The 17066-nt window shown below is 41.4% G+C and overlaps 1 protein-coding gene across 3 annotated transcripts in view; it reads left to right on the forward strand.

The window, feature by feature from the left end:
- The window catches only part of LOC126562224 (uncharacterized), a 66803-nt gene extending 52042 nt beyond the window's left edge, over positions 1–14761 (forward strand). For all 3 annotated transcript variants that reach the window (XM_050218669.1, XM_050218670.1, XM_050218671.1), the window contains 3 exons: positions 1409–1606; positions 3574–3974; positions 14659–14761. In XM_050218669.1, coding sequence (XP_050074626.1) covers positions 1409–1606; positions 3574–3974; positions 14659–14743 — 684 coding nt within the window. In that variant the 3' untranslated portion in view covers positions 14744–14761. The remainder of the gene's footprint in view (positions 1–1408; positions 1607–3573; positions 3975–14658) is intronic.
- Positions 14762–17066: the final 2305 nt, after the last annotated feature.

Below are 17066 nucleotides of genomic sequence, written 5' to 3' on the forward strand. Positions count from 1 at the left end.
GTAGTGCACTTTCCACACCGCTATCGCAAGCAAAAAAGCTGCAAGAAGATGCAAGAGAACCATTATAATTAAGCTCATTCACTCGATGCACGAACTTTTAACCTCGTTTGTGTGTGCGCGCGCCATTGTGACGGGAAAAGACAAGCGCGCTATAAAGTCTTCTCTACCGTGCCGCTAGAAACATTGTCTCACCAGACTTTCCATGGCCTTCAGGCTTTCAGAACGTTCGATTGTTGCTTGGCGATAATTCAGCGCAAAACTCTGTACCACCCACCGTAGAGTTTCTTTCCTCCGTAGCTTAGTGTAAAGCCCCAATTCACCACCTCTGTTTGCTTTCTTTCACGACTTTCCGACCCAGGTTGATCTAGTTTGGCTTGTGTTTCTTCCTTCATCCATCGTCTAACTATTGTATCGATTCCCTTTTCTAGTTGCTTCCCTATGGCACCTTTTATGCGTTACCCGACCAGAAATGAAGTTGTAGCAGCCTAATTGTTTCCCCTTCTGTTTTCTTGCCACCTACCTGTAACTTTTGTCAATTATTTTCCACCCTTAAAGTAGATAAAACCCCCCACACACTTTCCTTCTTCATTTAGGCGAATCACGATGGCTTTTATTGGTTTGCTTTGTTGGCTCGTTTGGGCCAAAAACCGAAAGGAGTTACTAACCTCTTCCTCTGGCCTGTCAGCTAGTGACGACTTGTTTTCCCGCTATTCGGCTTTCAATCTTTTCACTGATACAATTTGACACATTCGCTCAAGTGTTGACCTTCACTCTTATCTGCTTTCATGCTGAGATTCACTCTCTTTCGCTGTACACTCTTTATCTCTACTCTACTGTCTCTTTCTCTTGTTTTCCCCTATCTCTTTGGCTTTCATTCTCTTCTGCTCTGTCTGTCTGTCTGTCTGTTTGTTCGTCCTTTCTTCTATCTTTGTTTAAATCTCACTAAACATCTCACAAACACACACATAAAAACACATTCACAAGAAAACAGTCTTTGTTCTAAGTCTGATTTTGACTGAGTGTTTCTACTTTCTATGATTTGGAAGAAGAAAAAAGAACAAACTTTCTCTCTTGCTCTCTCTCTCTCTCAATCTTTCTCTCATGCATTCTGATTACGTTAAGTGACTTAAACTAATCTCGTTTCTGATCGATTCTCTCCCCAAAACCTCGATCTTAAATCACCAATTCCACATTGAACGGGATGATCGTCCCACAATGTTCAACACTTCCGGGGGCACATTGACTTCTTTGATCGGTACCACCATCACCACCACCACCACCACCAAATCACCATCAATAACCACCACCATCACCACCAATATTTCACCAAACATCACCACCTGTCACGAAAAAAAAACCCCGCCTCCGTTCCCGTTCTCGTCCATTTTGGGGGACACGCGCTCGGCAGCCTTACCATCCGTGGCCGGAGGAGCCTTCGTCGGTGATCTCGGAACGTTGCACACGGGCCCGTATCAACTCGGCCATCTTCGTGTCGTCCGAGGGCAAAGGGTTCGATTCGATCGAGTTCATCCGACGGTACGGCTCCCAGAGTGTCCTCTGTCGAAAGGCGAAGAGTGCCGAGAACGTGTCGGCCTCCGAGCGACAGGTGAGTTTTGCTAAGTGTTTCTGTTCTAGTTGTTGTTCTACTATTCTTTTCCACCGCCTGTCACCCTCACCAACCCCATCTGATCGGTCGGCTTTCCCTTCTCACCGCCCCCTCTTGTGTGTTCAGTGTGAGTGTTCATTTGTTTGGTTTTGATGTATTTCTTTGTGTGTGTGTGTTTTTTTTTGACATTTGTTTTCTCTTATAAGGGGCTGGCTCCGTTCTACTAACAGGCGAACACACGAACGTGTCTTAACGCTTGTGTTTATCACGCTTCCCCATTTGTTGTTCAATGTTGGTTTCATAAAATACATATCGTGTGAGTGTGTTGATGCTTCTCGCATTCGCGTTTCGTGTTGTTTTCACATTCGTACCGTAAAGAGTCACTTGATGTCCTTGTCACTGTCTGTTTGATGTCCCCAAATGTTCCGCAATGTGCACCAAGCGAACACTTCAACCACAACTCAATTGAATACCATTTATTGAAGGTGACGTTGCACCTTTTTTGTACCCATTAAAACATGCACAAACACACACATACACGACAGCAACACTTCCATTCATTCCAAGGCTTCCCCCAAGGGATCCAATGTTGTGTCCTTCGTGTTGTCACATCCAAACATTCGAAAATGTCACATGCACGAATATGTCAAATTTACTGTTACGATCCGGTTTCCAATGTTTACACCAAATTTATACATTTCATACCAAGTTGTTGTTGGTCATTAAAAATTATTTGTATGTTGTTTTGTTCACCTTGATGTATAAAATGCTAACTGTTATTTTTATCATCTTACCATTGCAAAAATTGTCATTAAAAACAAAATAAAAAATGCTAAGCTTTAAATGCTGTAGATACGAAAGCTAAGAGGAATGCCATACAGTTGCAAGATATCGTCGATCATTGGAGGACACGTAGCAAATTTTGGGAGGTCACCACTTTAACTTTTAAGTGGTCTAGATTTGCTATTATTGGCACAATTGATCTTTATTTATTCAACGATCATTCGAACAAAACGTTGTCGATAAATAGTCACTTTTAATCGTGATTGTCTAGGTAAATTTTAAAATTTCTATTTGGTCTTTCAATGATAAACGGTTTATCTTCTATCTTGTTCGGTTTATCTAGGCACCAAAATTCAGTCTTCGAAATTTATTTAAAGAATTAATTATTGTACTTATTGTAAATTATAATGTTTGCTATAGCTGTACAGCTGCCTGTCGTCGAATGTCCCTAAGAACGCTCTCAACCAAAATTCGTAGCGTATGTTAAAGCCCCAATCCAATGTATTTAAGTCTTCAGAAACCCTCAACAAAATGCTGGGTTCAAGCAATGATGCCTTCCATTAGTAGAATTGCACTGATGAATATTAGGGGAACACCTTTCACCTTCCTCCCAACATAATCGTTTGCACCGTTCCGAAGCGTAGAGCTCCAGTTTAGAGTGTTAAAAGGCGGAACACTATTTGCACGGGATTCAAACCGCTTCAATACACTCACAATTATGCTAGTGACGGGTAATGGAGTTCCTTCTTGAACGATAGGTTCACACAGCCGTAGTGTTATTTCACCAAATTGTCCCCAAAAACCCCCGTTGTCGCTATTGTTCACCCCGCTGTAGAATCGATCCTGAGTGTTTTCCTTTTTCGTGTGTGTGTGTGTGAGCAATTTCGTGTTTTGTGTATTTGATTCCATGTGTTTTTGAGTGTTTTAGATGTATTTTCTATCTCTCCACCCTAAAAACTACCCCTCCAACCACAATCGTAACACCCGGGATCATATTCACACACTCTCCAGTTAGGCAGTTTGAAGCCGATGCTGTCAATACCACTGTGGGTGGTTTTTACATCGATAAATACACATTTCTCCCTCTCGCTTTTCACAACCTACCGAATACCCGTTTCACACCGAATAGTATATCAAATGACTTTTCAATCCCACTAACTGCGTGTCCGTTTGCATCTTCACAGCGCCGATTCTCCGAGTACCCGGAGTGGGAGACGGAGGACAGTACGACGGGCAACGGTACGTCCGCACACTCAGCCAGCAACACGAGGCGGAAAAAATCGCTCCGCCAGGACTCGATCGAGCTGGTAGAATGTCACAAAGAACCGGTGGCGGTGACGGTACCGGTCCCGGTCCCGGTGCCGACCGTTACACCCGGTGCCGTACCCGCAGTCGCCGGGACAACGGCCACCCTCGTCACGGTGGGAGTTCCGGTTGCGATCGGTAGTAAACCGGTTGTGTCCGGTGCCGTAACCGCTGCCACCAGTGTCGCCTCGGCAGGGATCGTCAAGCCGACACCGAAGCTGTCCAATCTGCCGACACTCTCGGTGTCCGGACCGTCGCCACCGCACGAGGAAGAATTCCTGTAATGTATTCCCGTTCTACATTTACCATTTACCCTGCCAACAAATGCTTTTGCCCATAGCCCATACACTGTACACTGTTGTGCTCATCCCTGTATAGAACAGATAAACTCCCGTTTGATCCATCATCCCAGCAGTGCGCTGTGTTGTAGCATTACGAAAACACCAATTCAAATGTCTAAACACTAACCGACCACTCACACGTCGTAGTCGTTCCTTGAGTTTAAGCCGGAGCTTCATCGCTATCTGCTGCTTTTTTTTTGCCCCGCACTGCTGTACATTTTGGCGGCCGGCCGAATGTGAAGAGATTCTTGACAAACTGTAGAAATGTTTCATACTGAACGCATTAGTGGTAAAGCAGCTTTCAAGACGATTGAAGTGATCAACTTGCGGAGGATGAAGGAGCAAGAAATTATGTAGAGAAAGATAGTATCCCTTAACGGAGCGGATCACTTCAAAAAATGTCTGTACATAGTAGTGAACGTGCTATTTCATAGCGTAGTTTCCTAATAGATGTTGCATCTTCTTTAAAAAGGCTTAGCAATTGAAGTAAAGAAAGCATTAAAAACACATTTAAAATCGTATAACAATTGTGTTTTAGCGTTCAATTACTAAGTAAATCATTGTAGAAAAATTGATCAATTCATTCTATTTGGTTACTACTGAAGATTGTATAGATTTAGGCATTACCATTATAAAGCCTGATGCATTATGAAGCCTGACTAAGAAAAATACCGCCCAAAGTATAACATTTTCTACCGATTTGCGCCACACTTGTTTTTTTTTTTCTATAAAATTTTACCTAGTAATTGTAACGCTTTACAGCCATAGAAAGTATATGTTGACTGAATATGGTTCACTGTTTGGATAATATCCTTTGTTAATGTTTGTTTCCCTTCCTGTTGTTACATTTGTATGAAAGCTTTTCGAATGGCATAAATAGGCTAGGGAAGAGCTACCAGCGCTGGTAAACTAAACGAAATAACATGTATGCTTTTTTATATTCATATACAAAACAAAAACAGAACTGTATTGGTTCAGCTACTAGTCTAAAAATCTTTTAATTGCTGTAAAAAAAAAACGAAACTCTGTCAAAATACAACTAAAATCTGGAGAAAACAATGGGAAAAAGAAAAGAATGATATAGAAACAAAAAGTCATTTGTTTGACTGAAGAAAGCTAAAAGAATCCAATTCTACTGTTCACTACCCACCACGATAAAACGCGTGCAAGATCATTCTTTAATCAAACACTTTCAATTGAACTTGACCTTTAACACCACTTTTGTTCGGGTACGATAAAGTGCTGCCATTTTCCAAATGCCTAACGACACACCGGAGAGCTATTAGTTACACTTTTTCGCTTGGAGCTACGAACAAATTCGACACCTTCAAAATAAAGTCCGGTGACAAGACGCATTCGCCGGATTTCGATACAATTTGATCGTTCCCTTATGATATTTCGTCGTCTAGAGCGAGAAGTGGTAAACAATGCCGATAACTGTATCGCCTACAAGCAAGATGATTCGATTGACTGGATCCGGTATCCGATGAGCGTCATTCCTACTATGTTTCTTTGTACCATGCCTCTATCATGTTCCGATTCGGGCGAAGCAAAAACCAAATGTCCAAAACCGTAAAAAGAAAACACTACACAACTGACCGCAACAACCCCTCCCCCGAAATGGGTCCACTTCGAATTGACCATCCGAATGATGAGATAGGTTTGCTTTTGGGGTTTTATTTTCTTTCCAGTGCTTTATTTGTCGACTAAGGACGACTTATGTTTTATCCGAGGCCGACCGGGGTCACTGATGAAGCCGCTCGTTTCATCGCATCCACCACAAATGGGGTGAGGGAGAGAGAGAGAGAGAGTTCTCTTTGGACCCTCGTTGCTCTTGAGCTTGGACTTTCAGAGTTATGGTTTCATTTCGACTGTTTCTTCATTTCGGCATCATCTATTAGCCATCAAATCTCGTCCACCAGTTCCACTTCACACTAGCGTTCGCTCAACAAGGTTTTATGTTGTGCCTAGGTCTACCGCACTTGTCACAATCTTTTCTCGTCATCCGGACTTTTCGGTCATCCGTGCCATTTCGGTTTCTTCAATGTCAATGTGTTTGAGGTTTCGATTAATGTTGTTCCGCAGCACGGGGAAGATGTAAGAACTGGATCCACTTTCCTGGAATCGTTGCAAAGCAAATACCACCACAACGTTCACTTGACCCGAAAGACTCCACCCGGGATAATCAAACGAGCCGAAAGGTTTTCACTTTTCCATTTCCAAACAAGCAGTCACCGTAAAAACAACACTGACGAATTCGTAACGAATCGATCGGGCAGTGGTTCTATTTTGTGGTTTACTGTATTCGCTTTTCGCTTTCTCCTGCTTCCCCCCCCCCCCCCCCCCCCCTCGGAGTGTCCTCAAGTGTCCTCCCATACTTCATCTTATCGTCGTTGTTTTCCGATATGCATCCAAATCATCAAATTGTCAACCCGTCCAACCCGACTGCCCGGTAAGATTAACCCACCCGTAACCGACGATCCACACAGTTTGATCTTTGCTGCTAACCTTCAGAAATTCAATTATGCAAATCACGAAACGAAAATATGTAAACTATATCCTTCGCTTCGTAAAACTAAGGCCCGTGCACAAGGGGTTGTTGGCCATCTGTTCGTCGTTCGTGTTAGGGTGGGTTTTGTATGCTTTTCTTTTCATCCTTTCTTAGGACGAACGGATTTCGTGCTACATTTGGCCGGATTACACAGGGCTTTGCTCGATGAAGTGGCACGATTGTGGATTATCATGTGCGCCCGGTTGGTTGTGGCTTGCTTTTTCTCTCTTAAAGGAAAGCTTTAAACTTCTAAGCCAAATGTCTCATTTGAAGGGTAAACTAAAATTCCCCTTTTGGGAGCTTTAGGAAGTCCCGGTGAGGGAAAATGTGTTCGTGTGAATGGTTTTGAATTGAAAGTTAAAGACAATATTCAACTTGGAAATGGAACGTTTTAAATTGACATTCAGGAATAACAATTTTCAACCGGAGTTTCTAGGCTCTAGAAATTTGTGGGGTGTTAAACACTACTCGTAAAATCGACACGTTTAAAAAAAGGGTCAATTTTTCAACCTTAAATCCTAAAAAAGTGTTTCCCTTAAATACGCATCTAAACATCATCTATATCTGTAATGGAATGTGCTATAAGGGAAATCAAAACTCTCTTAAAGCTGTGATGTAAAAAACCACAAAATTCATTTCTATTTATGTACCAAAACCTAATGAAACGTATCAAATAATTAAATTCTGCTCATTAGCATCCCTACCCTGTAACATGGTTAGCGTTAATCCGCTGGACATGTGGTACCACATAATCAAATAAACCGCACAAACACGCATTTAAATTTCATTTCGTGTAAATGTGTGATCGGTTGATTAATTGTGCAAAAAAAAAAACAAAACAATTATTCAAGGTTACAACATACGAAAAACAGTAGAAAATTGTCTCTCGAGGACGATGTGATGAGCATTCGACCCATCCTCATAAACTGAAACTAAACTGCTGACAGTATCTGCTAAGTAAATTCAGCCTTTCAATGCAGTAACTTTCTTTTTCTATCCACTCAGTAAATGTTTTGTCTAAAGAGACAAAGACAAACCTTGTCTCAAGACAATCGGTTTTTTTAACCCACTTTTGTGCTTCATCACTTGAAGGATAATTTCGTGTATGTGTGCGTGTGTGTGTACATATTGGTTACAAAATGCTTTGCTGCAGCTTAATGCAATAAATCCTTCCTCATTTCCTGCTCCCAAAGGCCACTGGTGCCGGATGGTACCGGTCTAGTTGCGCCCGGTACTTTTCCAAGTGTGCACTTACCAAGAACGCTGCACATCCGGTTTGAGACTAAAAGCAAATTCTACCGCTCGGAGATCCGTATGGGAAAACATGTCACGCGACGGAAATTACTGCATCCGCTTCGACAACACGGAAAAGGTAAAGCAATTTTCACCCCGTGTGGGAAGGAGACAATGGGCAGTAGTTTATCCAGTTTATCCCATTCGCTCCCGTGACATGCTGACATGGCACCCGATAAGAATGGCAAACCGATGCCATGTCGGAACCATCGGGATAGGGATAGGGAGAGGCAAAATCGAATATAAAGAATCTTCCAGCCCTCGGTGTACTGCTACTGCTAGCCGGTGAATATAAATCCAACCTACTCACGACGACGCTAACACTCAGCGCTACTCGAGTGCCACTTGACGGAATGGCAATTCCTTTAGCGCTCGGGACCGCTCGCTTCTCGTACTTGACCGGATTTCGATTACAGCATTATTATCCGGTCGCGGCACAAGCTTTCCACAAGCGATCGTGAAATGCTTCGCAAATATTTCCCATTTCCTGGCACAACCTCGGCAAACCGTACAGAAAATCAGGACACACTAAGTGCATCCGTTTCGTGTGCTGCTACTGCTGTTGCTTTTTGGTTCCGAACTCAACAATGCTTTCCTGCACCTGTGTGTGTGTGTGTGTACGTTCTGAGAGTATAATTTGTGCTTTAAGAAACTAAAGATACAGGAAGTTCCTTCCTTCACGCAACGACCAGAAACAGCAAACATACAAAACCCAAACCAAAAACCAAAGATCCATTGTCAGCTTATGTTGGGTGGTCGGGTGTTGATCGAGCCCGGCTAATGGGACGCGCTGAATTTGCAGCAATTCGAGAACGTAACCTGAAACAGCACACTATTATTGGGGTTCTTTCTCGTGAAAAAAGGAAACCCACTCAGTGCGGGTTTCGTGCTAGCTGGAAGGCCCAGCTTCTCGATTAAATTAGAAAAAGCGGTCTCGCATAAGCAAGTACACCACCACCATTTGCCATTTGCATCATTAGTGTGGCCAATTGTGATAAGCTTCTTGGTTAAAGGCGCTTGTTTTGGTTGTGCTATTCTCGCGACAAAAAACTCACACAAACTAGCACCAACAAGAAGTGGGCCAGTAAGCGTGTTTAAGAAATTAGAATCGGCTACAATCGCCCATTCCGGGAGCCCCTTTTTGTGTGCTGCTGTGTGACGTGATTGTCGATCATTACCTCGTCTTTTTAATGCAAATATTCCTATTCTGGGTGGGTTTTTCGGTACTTTAAGGCTAAGGCCAGGGACTGTTAACTGGAACTGAGAAATCTGGCAATCGTGGGGCGTCTTAATGATGGTGAAAATTGTCGGTAAATAAACTTCTGAAAGGGATGCGTGTGGAAAGAGAAAAAGAAACAAAGAGTTTCTGAATGAACACATTTTGTTTTTCTTTCCTGAATTGTTGAAGAATTCTCACTGGTAGACTTCAGACATATTTAAATTGCACTCATTTTAACTAAACGGAGTGTAAATACAGACTCCCAGAAGTGAGCTTAAGTCAACAATGGACCATGAACAAACAAACCAAACCGTGTTGTGGGCTCGATGTCAATTAAGTACACAACAACGGTTACATCCGTTCGGATGTAAAAGCTTCTACTTAAACAAGCTCTTTACTGTGCATTGCTGCACTCAACCGAACCCGTTCGAACGATTAGCTTCAAGCCTTACCCTACAAGATAATCCTCTTCAGCAAGAAATCGATTGTGAACGCATGGCAGCACGGCAATGTGCATCTTCGCTTCCGATAAACGATCCACATTGAAAGGATCCAATACTACCACAGCCACCATTAACAGGTCATGTTTAAAGAAGCTATCGATCGTAAGCACTCTCGCAACACTGAACGTTCGTCACAGTAATGTGGTTTTGGGCCTAATTAGCACAACCCACACCATCACCAACACACCGCACAGTGTAAAGCTCGCTAAAGCTCGTCACCTTTTACACCTTTAACCACCGCACAGAACCGATGATGCCGTGAGAGTTTCCAGCCATCCCAAGAAGGATTACGGTGGCTCTGGCTGACCGGCGAAGATGCAATACAATGCAATAGCATTGGAAGCGTCAGCGTAACCGGTTGCGCCGGCCACATTCTACGCAAAGTGTCTCGCCCATTCCCGCCAAAGCCAATTACTCGTAATCCTCTTACGGATGATGGTTGCGGAACGCTTTGGCTGCTCTGACATCAACGATCAACTGTTCCGGGAGCTGCTGTGCTTCCTGTGTCAGCAAATGCAGCACCGGATTGCATACCTACCAGGGGGACCTCAACCAAGCAAATAAACCCGTCCCCGTTAGACTAGATTTCACGCTAGCTAGAGTGTACAGTGAGCGTAGTAGTGTGCTAGAGTGTGTTAGAGTAAATACAAAATACATTCGAAAGGATCAAAATAAAATCTCGATTGTAACAAACATTTGCAATCCATTCACCGAGAGCTGATGATTGGAAATTCCTTTCCCCGTTCTGCGTAGGCTGTGTTGCTTCTGTTTTTGTATTCCTTTTATTGTATTACCTTAATTCATTATTCTTTTAATATTTTTTCTGTTATTCATATCATTAACGCTCATCTCCTCGTTATGTATAAAAGTTAACAAACTGTACTCCCTCAGCCAAAACAAACACAACACCAAAATCATGCTATTAATTAAGCGTTGCCGACACATGCGAAAACCACAGAAAAACTAATCATAACTTTTTTCTTCTTGCTTTCTTTCTCTTTTCTTTCCATTCTCTCTTTCTCTCTCTCTTTTTCTCTCTCTCTCTCTTCTCTCTCTCTTTACATTGCATTCTTTTTAACGTGCACACAAAAACACAAACTAAAAATTGAACGATTATGGCTTCGATTGGAATGGAAATAGATTATAAAAATGATAGTTGAAAAACGAATAAGTTGATAGTAGTGACATCAGTTTATCGATGCGAATTTATTTTTAAGAAGATAAGATTTCAAAAGGTGTAGTGGAAAAAGAAAAAACCAAACAAACCGGCGAATAGATTTGAGTGTAATATTGAGAGGTTACGAAAGTAGAAAAAAGAAAGATCATAGGGAAAAAAATAGATACTTAGCATGAGCGTAACGCAACTCACTGTGTTTCTACGCTGTGGCTTTTGTGTAGAATGGTTTGATAGATTATTTTTCCCTTTTTAATAAACAAAACAAACCCAAGTTATGATAGTCAAGAGTAGGGCAGTAAAGTGGAAAAGTGAAAGGAAAAAAACAAACAAACGACCAATATCGAAACAAATATCTCTATAATGTAGCTAAAGTATTTCTTAGACAAATAGGATCAACAGTGGCACTAGTGGCATGCCACGATGGCCGCCCCTTTGGCCAAAGCAAAACACCCACATTTAAATGGTTCCAGCTCCTATATAGCTCACCGGTGACGACCAGCTTTTGAAAGCTTCCAAGCTATGTGATGCGTTTCCAATTGGTTTCCTTGACAACCTCAACCGAATGAGCTTTAATGTGATCGTTATGTGTACTAACAACTCCTAGCACTTGACCAGTGGTGGCTGTAGCACCCATCGCCAACGTCACAACGACCAGAGTGTATGTGTACTCATCATTCATCAACATTCTTCTTTCGTGACGTTGCTTTAACAGTAGACAAGGAAACAAAGCATTATCTTGAGGGTTTTTTTTTCTCTCTAATGAACCATCCGTGTGCCATCCGTAGTGGCCACAAATTCACGCCAAAAAGCCTCAAATTAAAGTATACGTTTACTTATACTTTTTGTTCTTATTTTAAATTCCAAAACAATTTTCTCATACCAATCGAATTTAATGTCAAAATAAAACATTCAAACTGAACTGAGCATCAGTAGGGGAAAAAACTAGTTAAAGAAGTTTACGTACCAGGAACTAGTTTTCGCAGTAAATAGACCAAAAACAAAAAACACGAGCGCGAAAGCGTGTGCGTGAGATGTGTGAATATAATATAGTTTAAGTGACGAGCAATTTTATAAGTGTTTCAATGTTTTTGGTGCAATTTTCACGCACGGAAACGATTGTGCATACCAGCAGCTAATGGAAAGTGTGTTCCTGTATCTACTCCCGCACTCCGAAGCGAGTGGAGTCGAATGCAGAGAGGCATATTTTAACTACTAAGCGAACAATTATCTAGAACCAGAGCGGAAATTCCTTTATCGATCTACGTACTGTGCCGTGCCCGATTGTGTCGCGTGTTCGAGTTGCAAAAACCTAATGTTACTGAGAAGGATACATTTATTTGAATAATAAAAATGTTTGCCAATATACTGTGTGCATCAGTGCTTAGTTTACTTACAACGTACAGCATGAGAATGGGGCGGAAGAAACGTGTCTTCTTAGTTTGAATTTTTAAAACAACCAATGCATCATACATAAGAAGCGAAGCAATTTTCTCACCATGCTCATGGCATGCTTTTTTCGCATTCTTTCATACCCTTTCAAGTGCTTTTTCGAAAAGATAAATTACACTTTAAAAGATGGTGATTGTCTGCTACTTACTGCTATGAACACTGTGAAGAATCTGGGCAAAATCTCATAAAATTGTATGCTGCCACGAATTTCCCACTCCGAGCACGGGGTCCTGATGATAAATCATGTGAAATGCCACCAGCCATGTCCCCTGATGCAAGCAATCATTGATTCGAATGTACAATGTATTGCTCTGGAGTGTATCGTTAGGGTATAAATTGTCTCGCACTACGATGATTTGGTTTTGAGTGAGAATCCTTGGTGGGAAAAAAAGGGTGTCTCACACTTAACCACTTGTTCAATCGGTTGAGGAACATCCGTTTTTGTTCCTCTAATAAATTGTCCGAAAGAAAATCTCCTTCTTTTCGCTACCAGCGCAGCCACGTAGTGGCATATACTCAAACGAAATATTCAACGATAATGCTGGCTTCCCTGGAATGCGAAAGCAACATCCTCATAAACTGGTTCAGCTCTTAACGTTCCGTGTGCTCCGTATCGTACAACCGGTCCAGAAATGACCGATTTGCAACAATCTAGCGCAAGCTGAATGGCTTAAAAGGAACCAAAAAAATACTGAAGAGGATCACGCACACACACACAAACACGTACCAAATTTTACAACCATTTACATGCTTCATGAACTTTCTCGCAATCATCCGACGAGCCACCGCGACGGGCAAGCATCCTTTCCGCAACGACTTAATGGTGGCTCATTTGCCATCGCGAACGAAACCCATCTCCCCGTAGACTTTAAGCTCCCGCTTCGGATGGATGGATGGATTATCTTCTACCACCATTTCGACCGGGCCAACACTGCACGGCACTGCACTAAATCATGTGCCAGCGGAAGAGTTTTTATGAGGTACTGGAAAAGCAAACAGCAGCATAAAACAAAGTAGCAACAAAAGAGAAAAATGCTCCAAAGCGATAAGAAAAGTTTTTCGCAGCTTAGCGTCGTGAACCAGTTGACCGTGATTTGCATACATTCTCAACGCGGGTCGCCCTTCACGGATTGATCGGTGGTCGCTGTGATGGTCGTGACACAACACTCACAAACAACGCATCCAAATTGTTACACCAAGCTATCTCCGGGTGGGAAACAAACTCGTCGAAAAGCGATAACGATTGAAGTTTTTTGTTTTGTTTTTTTCGGTGGCACTTGATGAGGGAATGTTTTTGATGGACCACTTCTGAAAGCTGACATTTGCAACTCTGAGAACTGAACGAAACGAAAGAAAAGCGCGGGGCAATGATAAACTTACCCTGGAAAACCTCGGGAAAAGCGAATGTTAAGAAGGTCATTTATTTTAATGTGTACAAATCGCATAGAAAGCGTAGCCGCGTTTTGGCACGACCATTCAAGCTATCAAATAATAAATAATAGTAGCGACAAACGAGGTCATTAATTTTCATAGGACAGCTTATCCTTCTTTCTGGTTTAGTTTACAAAATACAATACAGTAATACAAAAATCAATTCGTTTTCAAACATTTAAGCCTTTTAGCAAATAGATAATGAATTGTTATTATCGTTTTCGTTAAGATTTTAGAACACTTTTCAAAGTACCTCTATCAAAAAGTTTATAGAAATACATATACTAACACAAACTGACCAAACCAAGACCGAAATAATTTTTTAAAAAAGCAAAATATCTCGCGTGTAAATTGCTTGCGCTACAGCTCTTCAGGATAATTAAATTCATGCTACATTCAGCTGGCCTACATTCAGGCGCATAACTTCCTATTACTTTAGCCACTCGTTCCTTAGTTGCGAATAGTATCCCTTCTTTATAAGCTGCCTTGCTTGTCTAGCTCGTTATTGTTTTCCCTGCTCTAGCAGCTATTCCGGAACTTACAAAAGTGTCAAAACATTCCGCATGTCATCGTGTACCTTTCCCGTCAATCATGCAAGGTCCCTCGACGACAGACGAACAAACAGCCTAGTGCTGACGTTTCGCTTTGACCTGTAAAGCTTTACATCATGCCATTTTCCATTTCCGTTTCATGTTCTGTATTACGCTTTGGTAGAGAGTGCTGTAACCATTTGCTTTTAGTTTAGCAGAGCAACAAAACAACAACAACAAAAAAACCCTCCAAACGACTAGCAACTGTTGAGGGTTTTTTTTTATTTGGACATTCAAACCACACTTCAAACACCTTTCCGCATACAATGCTGCCATATCATCGCTGACTGATTTGGAAAATGCCTAGTGTAATTGAATTAATTTTCCATTTCTCCCCTGGCAATCTTTTGGTGGTGGTGGTTTGGTTTCTTCCCTACGTTCTACGTTCACCAAAAAATGGTTCTCATCAGTAAACACCTGGAAAAGAGCTCAACGCTCCCGGACGTCGATAGCACAAGTTCCGGGTGTGAACAGGTGGAGAAGGAGCGCTATTAAAAACCTTCGGCAGCAACAGTTTACGGAACCTCGTGAGAGAGTTACCATTGCCAAGCCAAAAAGAGACAGTGTGTGTATTGGTGTGTGTGTGTGTGTGTAATGGAACTTATTTCAATTTAAATGTTTAAGAAAACTAACAACTCAAAGACAGGACTCTGACCCAAAAGAGAGAATCCCAAGTTCAGGAGTAAAACGGGGTCGAAACTTTAAGCTGTTACAAATGAAGCAGCAAACTACGAAAGGAGAAACCTCTTTAGCGTGATGTTCCCTTTTTTACCTCACCAGACCATTCAGCACGACGATGACGATGGTTTAATTTCTAGTGTAAATATTTAGCTAGACGCAGACGGATACGGGACGATTTTCCATCAGATGACTTTCGGCATCGATCTACTGGCTGGGTGTGTTGTCCTTCCGAGGAGAATCCTCTCGGGAATTGAATTAATAGCGACGGAAAGAAAGGTTGGTTATAATTAGCAAACGCAAACGAAACTACCAAAACGCGATCACTGTTTGGTGAACGATGGCGGATCCCCTTTCCGTAGAAATCAGCTAATCTTTCGTCTGCGTCGGGAAGGAACATGAGCAAAGGTGTGAAAAGGATACACCAATCAGTGTATGAAGTGGTACCCGAAAGCTTCGTGAATAATACAGATCGGGATGCGTCTTTTAAATTTATTCTTTTTGACGGTTGAGGCGCCAATTAGTGGCTTAATTGTGTAACTGATTGCAGACGGAAATAAATGGGGTGCTAATTGGAAGAAAACGCGCAATTTAGGCAAATTAAAATCGGATCTGGAAAGTGGCGGACACATTCAACTTTTATTTGCTCGAATGGTGGTGGCTTGCTATTTCTTGCTTTCATTTACTTAGTTTACTCGGAGCAGGATGATTTAGAAAGACTCGATACAGATCAAAATCGGACATAGAAAGTGTAATATAAAAGCATTAAACAAAAAGAAAATGAAAATTTGTTTATAATTTCTGGGATTATGGTTTAACAGACAATAACGTTTCCAAATTCTTTCCCAAGTTTCCTTCAAATCAATGCGTTTTACCGTGGCTGGTAGTATTTAATTTTAAACGCTCACACAAAGCAAGCCATGAGAGTGTGATGCTCTTTTGAAAAATCTGACAGTTACTACCAACAACCGGCTACTTGATTGTCAATTTACTACAACGAGCACCAAACATCCAAAATAACCATCCCGAAAGTTCCTTCTCCCGGCACGGATATATTTATCAAACAGACGTTCTTTAGTATATTAAACTGATTGTACTAAAGTAAAGTACTTAGTACAACAAAATAGACATACGTTAGTAGCATTTTACAACTAAAGAGAAAAAAAAGAAACGAAACTCATTACCCAAAGAATACCTAGTGTAATAAGATAACAAACATTGATACATTTGTACATGACACGGGACCACTTTGTGTCTTGTTTTCGGAAAATCCCTCCATTAAACCATTGACGGAATCGAACGTTCGGAATGATAAGCGTTAGACGGGCGTTGTATTGCATACTGGATACATTGAATGAATAGTTTTATTTTCTAAATTATAACGCTCAAAGAAGTATAAGAATGAAAAATTAACAAAAAACCGCGCTAAAACCAACTAAGAAGCGGCTCATATTTAATAGCAACTAGTCCCGATGTGTGTAACGGATTCAATGTCTGACTAGCAGTATAAAGTATGTGGATGGTGTATAACAAATGATTATAGAAGCCATTTCAAGTCAGCATAATAAATGAGATGGACTTAACTTTCGAACGACTTTTACGAAACAGTTAAAACCATGTATAAGATGTTGTATATAAAACACGTAAACTGTTCATTGAATGTCCATGAGATAACACCTAGCATTAGTATTTGGGATATCGGTGGCAAAAGAAAATTTCTTACTAATGTTAGCATCATACCTAAATCAGACACAACACACCGGAGATGTCATACCACAATCCCAGACGATATTCTAAGAAATGAACTAAGCAACTAAGCCTTAACGCTACTCTCCTGCGAGTGTATTCCTTGTTAGATTGTGTGTAGGAACAGAGTTTATCCGATGGCAAATGTAACGCATGACGCTCATCCTTTTGAGGAACAGAAAATCCTTTAACGAACGAACACCAGTTACATCAGCAAGATCGTACAAAATTATCAAATCGTTGTCCCGTTTTAAACACTTCTTCTGTACAAAGCTCACACAAAACATATCTCTACTATTCCAATACTATTCTACCTATGCTCCTCTTTTAAATCTTCTATCGTTGTCTAAAGCTATCTCACCTGAACACGATTAATAAACTACTCTATTGCTGC

This window comes from Anopheles maculipalpis, chromosome 3RL, assembly GCF_943734695.1.
Source record: "Anopheles maculipalpis chromosome 3RL, idAnoMacuDA_375_x, whole genome shotgun sequence".
NCBI classification, from domain to species: Eukaryota; Metazoa; Arthropoda; class Insecta; order Diptera; family Culicidae; genus Anopheles; species Anopheles maculipalpis.